General features: G+C 52.4%; 1 protein-coding gene across 1 annotated transcript; it reads right to left on the bottom strand.

Annotated features, from left to right (window-relative positions):
* Nucleotides 1-99: 99 nt before the first annotated feature.
* On the bottom strand, nucleotides 100-3,269 carry LOC101592440 (serine/threonine-protein kinase D2-like). Its single transcript, XM_023708799.1, has 3 exons — nucleotides 2,936-3,269; nucleotides 1,163-1,248; nucleotides 100-863 (listed from the first exon to the last, which is right to left on the bottom strand). The coding sequence occupies exons 1-3, from the start codon at nucleotides 3,267-3,269 to the stop codon at nucleotides 666-668; spliced, it is 618 nt and encodes a 205-aa protein (XP_023564567.1). The 3' UTR covers nucleotides 100-665.
* Nucleotides 3,270-3,748: the final 479 nt, after the last annotated feature.

The following is a 3,748-nucleotide window of genomic DNA, read 5'->3' as shown; positions in this document are numbered from 1 at the left end:
TTTTTTTTCGGTACCGGGCATTGAACTCAGAACCCTGCGCTTGCCAGGCAAGCACTTATTCTACTGAGCTATCTCCCTGGTCCTAGAAATCATACTTTGGATTTCATTTTTTGCTCCATGCTAGTGCTTGTTAGGCCCAAGACACTGGTGCCCAGCAGCATGAGGAGCAGTGCTCAACCAACCACAAGATAACACGGGGAAACAACCAAAACTCTGTGGGGTACGTGTTCCCCAGTGCCAGGCAGTGTTTGGCAGATGAGGTGGATCAAAGCATTTCAGACTTGTGATGCAGTTACCTAGATATCACACATCAGAGGAAGCTCAACCCACTTTCTTCCAAGCCCCTCCAGCCCAGTCAGATGTCTCCCTTGGCCTCCCCTCACGCACCCCTTGCTCCTCCCCAGCCCCACCCCTACCCCCGCAGCCATTCCCCTCAGCTCCACAGCCTCCCAGTCCTATCCTACCTCTCTCAGCAGATAGTCCCCTCCCAGCAAGTCCCAGCTCAGTAACAGCTACTCCTGACACAGGAGTGCGACATGGTCCAGTCCATTTTAATTGTTGGGGAGACAGGCAGGGGCCTTGGGGGCTATGACCCCCAACTTCAGACCCCGGAACAGTTCATTGCTGGGATTTGCGGAGGACAGTGCGTGGGCCGGGCACCAGGCTCAGAGGACGCTGATGCGCTCAGCCAGGCCCTGCATCTCGTGGTCCTGCGGCAAACGGGCCCCAGCAAGCTCCCCGTGGGTGGGCAGCGGATGCTCTGCCAGGAACTGCTCCCAGCGCGTATCGTCACTCTCGTGCGTGATGTACCGCTCGCCCATCTTCCCTTCCAGCTCTCGGAGGTCCAGCCACGTCTGGTACTCCTGGGCCGGGAAAACTGCAGTTAGCTGAGGGGCTGCACAGAGGGTAGACACTAGGGGCCAGAGAAGCATGGATCTGTCCTGTTCTGCTCTGCCAATAAACTGCCAGGGACCAAGGAAGACGAAGCCACACCCTTTGCAACCTGTCCAGCCAGTAAGATAACTAGCCCCACCCCCTTTCATGTACCAGCCAGTGGGAGGCTCTACTATGTTTCCCATCCAAGGAACCTCTTAATTGGTTGCTCAGTAATAGATCGAACTCCCTTTTTCCTCCTGCCTATTGGCTAGCCCCACCCTGTCACCTGTAACCAGGGATGGCTGAGAGACTTGTCCACACTATATCGCTTGCGCATCTTGACTTGTAGCAGGTTGTTGATGAGGTCAATGGCTGCAAAGGAGAGAAGAGAGACAGTTCAAATCCTTCTGGATGAGCGGCTGCCTCTCTTCCAGCAGGCCACGCAGCCCACTGCTTGCCCTCAAGGCCTGTCTCTGCACTAGCCGAGGAGGTACGGTTGGTCTGCACTGTGCCACATGCCTGCCTGCTGATTTTCTCACAAAATTGCTAATTTGTTTCCATGTAATCATACTAGTTTCTATTCTCTTACAGATTCTCTATTTCAGGCTCCCCATTCCTCTATTTTTATTTATTTATTATTACTTTTGTTTTTGTGGCCAGCATTGAAGGATGGTCCCTGCATTTGCCTAAGCTTGCCTACACAGTCATTTTAGACCACTAAGCTATCTCACCTGCCCCTCCCCCATTCCTATATTACCTTCACATCTCCCCACCCTGTACTGGTGACTGAACCCAGAGCCTTTACACTGGGCCATTTTGCACTGGCCATGTCCCCACGTCCCCCTGGCTTTCTCTTCTTTCTTTCTTTTCTTTTTTTCTTTTTTTTTTTTAGACAAGGTCTCGCTATGCAATTCAGGCTGGCCTTGAACTCACTTTGCAGGTCAGGTTGGTCTCAAACTTGCAAGACCCTCCTGCCTCAGCCATCCAAGTACTGGGTTAGGGGTGTGTGTGACCGCACCCAGCTCCTTTTCTTTTCTCTTTCTCTCTCTCTCAGCACTAAGTGTCTAAGTTACTCAGGTTAGGCTTGAACTTGCAGTCCTCTGGCCTTAGTCTCTCAGAGTTCTCAGATTACAACCACACCCAGCTCACTTTGCAGTTCTGGTCACACACAAGCACATACAAGCATACAGGTACACCTGTACTATCCTTCATTTGATATTTTTAAGCCAAGTCATTTGTATCCAAGATTTACTGTTAAGTGCACAAATTGAAGATCAGCATGCATAGTGTGCTGCCAAAGAGGGAAATAAAAGAACACACAGAATATATTCTATAGATTATGCAGAATATATTATATATAAACATATGTCATATGTATTACATATGAAATAGAATTGTAGAATGAATTCCTAAATATCTGCAATCTGAAGGTAGCTGTGAATGGGGACCTGTAGGTATAGAGGGTGACTAGCGCTTGTGCACACAGCCACCCTGCCTCGGCCAACCCTCAGGCACCACATACCCAAGCCATAAACGCTCACTTCCACTCGATATGCACACTCAAATGCACTTCTACGGAGAAAATTCCAATAGGCAGTCCTGAAGATACCAAACAATGTTCCAGGACGCTGCTGGCTGAACACACTCTCCTCCCTGAGCACTAAGCCCCACCCCCACCCCCACCTGCTCCACAAAGCCACACCTCACTAGGCCCTTTCCCCGCCCATTGCACAGACTATTCTTCAAGCTCCTCCTCAGACGATATCCTGGGCCTTGGACATCCTCCACCACTACCAAGTGGTGAGCCCTGTGAAGATCTGTCTCTTCTCTGGGCCACCTCAGAGTTCTGGTTTCCTTAGGGCCAGTCCTTGAGTCCTACCCTAGTGGCTGAACTCCCACCCAGCCCCTGGGCTCCAGATGTCTGAACACCTCTGTGCCACTTCCTTTCCAACCCTGACAACCTGGTCCAGAGCTGAGCATCCAATCCCAGCCCGCCCCTCCATGGCCCCGCCCACCACCAGGCCCCACCCCCATCGTGGCCCCGCCCATAGCAGCTGACCTCCAGTAGAGATGTGGCTCCAGGGGCTGGCCGGGTACATGAAGGCTGCGTTCTGGATCTGGTCGCTGATGTCCTCGTCCTCGTTGAAGGGGAATGTGCCGCTGAGGCTGACGTACATGATCACGCCCACCGACCACATATCCAGAGTGCGGTTGTATCCCTGGTTGAGCAGCACCTCGGGGGCCAGGTAGGCAGGGGTGCCCACCACAGAGCGCCGGAATGACTTCTCGCCGATGATGCGTGCGAAACCAAAGTCGCACAGTTTCACCTGCCCAGGATGGGAGCAGAGGGTCTGAGGGGTGAGGAAGCTATGCACCCCGAATGGTGGGTCCATTCTAAGCTCCTCGGCTCACTAGCTGAGTGAGTGATCCAGTCATGAGAATTTCCCTCTCTATGCCTCAGTTTCCTCATCCACCAGGAGGAACATAACAGCACATGTATCAAAGGGCTGTCATTTCGGGAGGCTGAGGCAGGGGGATGGCCCAGGGTTCAAGCTTGAGGCCAACTCCGGCTACACAGCAGGTTCAAGGCCAACATAAAACTACAAATCAAGACTCTTGTCTCAAACGAAAAGCCATCATCATAAAGACTACAACTGAATCCAGCTCCAGTTTGCAGGGGATGCTCGATAGAAGTTCCTTGTTGCTATTCCTCAGCTACTGCCTCTGAGGCCCTGTAGGCACCATGGAGGTCTGAACTGTCTCCACCTTTGAGGGTGCTTGGAAAGTGGGAGCCGTGGCGTAGGTCTCTGGAGGGGGACCTAGCTCCCTCATGCCTCGGTTTTTCATTTGAACTGTTTACTACAGTGGCCTC

Source organism: Octodon degus, unplaced genomic scaffold (assembly GCF_000260255.1).
Source record: "Octodon degus isolate 3935 unplaced genomic scaffold, OctDeg1.0 scaffold02464, whole genome shotgun sequence".
Taxonomy (NCBI): domain Eukaryota; kingdom Metazoa; phylum Chordata; class Mammalia; order Rodentia; family Octodontidae; genus Octodon; species Octodon degus.
This window is presented reverse-complemented; position numbering and strand designations above follow the sequence as displayed.

Coding starts and splice junctions, on each gene's coding strand:
- LOC101592440 (XM_023708799.1), bottom strand. CDS start 3,269: ATGGACCCACCATTCGGGGTGCATAGCTTCCTCACCCCTCAGACCCTC. Junction 1,249..2,935: donor GAGCCACATCTCTACTGGAG/GTCAGCTGCTAT, acceptor TCTCCTTTGCAG/CCATTGACCTCATCAACAAC. Junction 864..1,162: donor TCAGCCATCCCTGGTTACAG/GTGACAGGGTGG, acceptor TTCCCGGCCCAG/GAGTACCAGACGTGGCTGGA.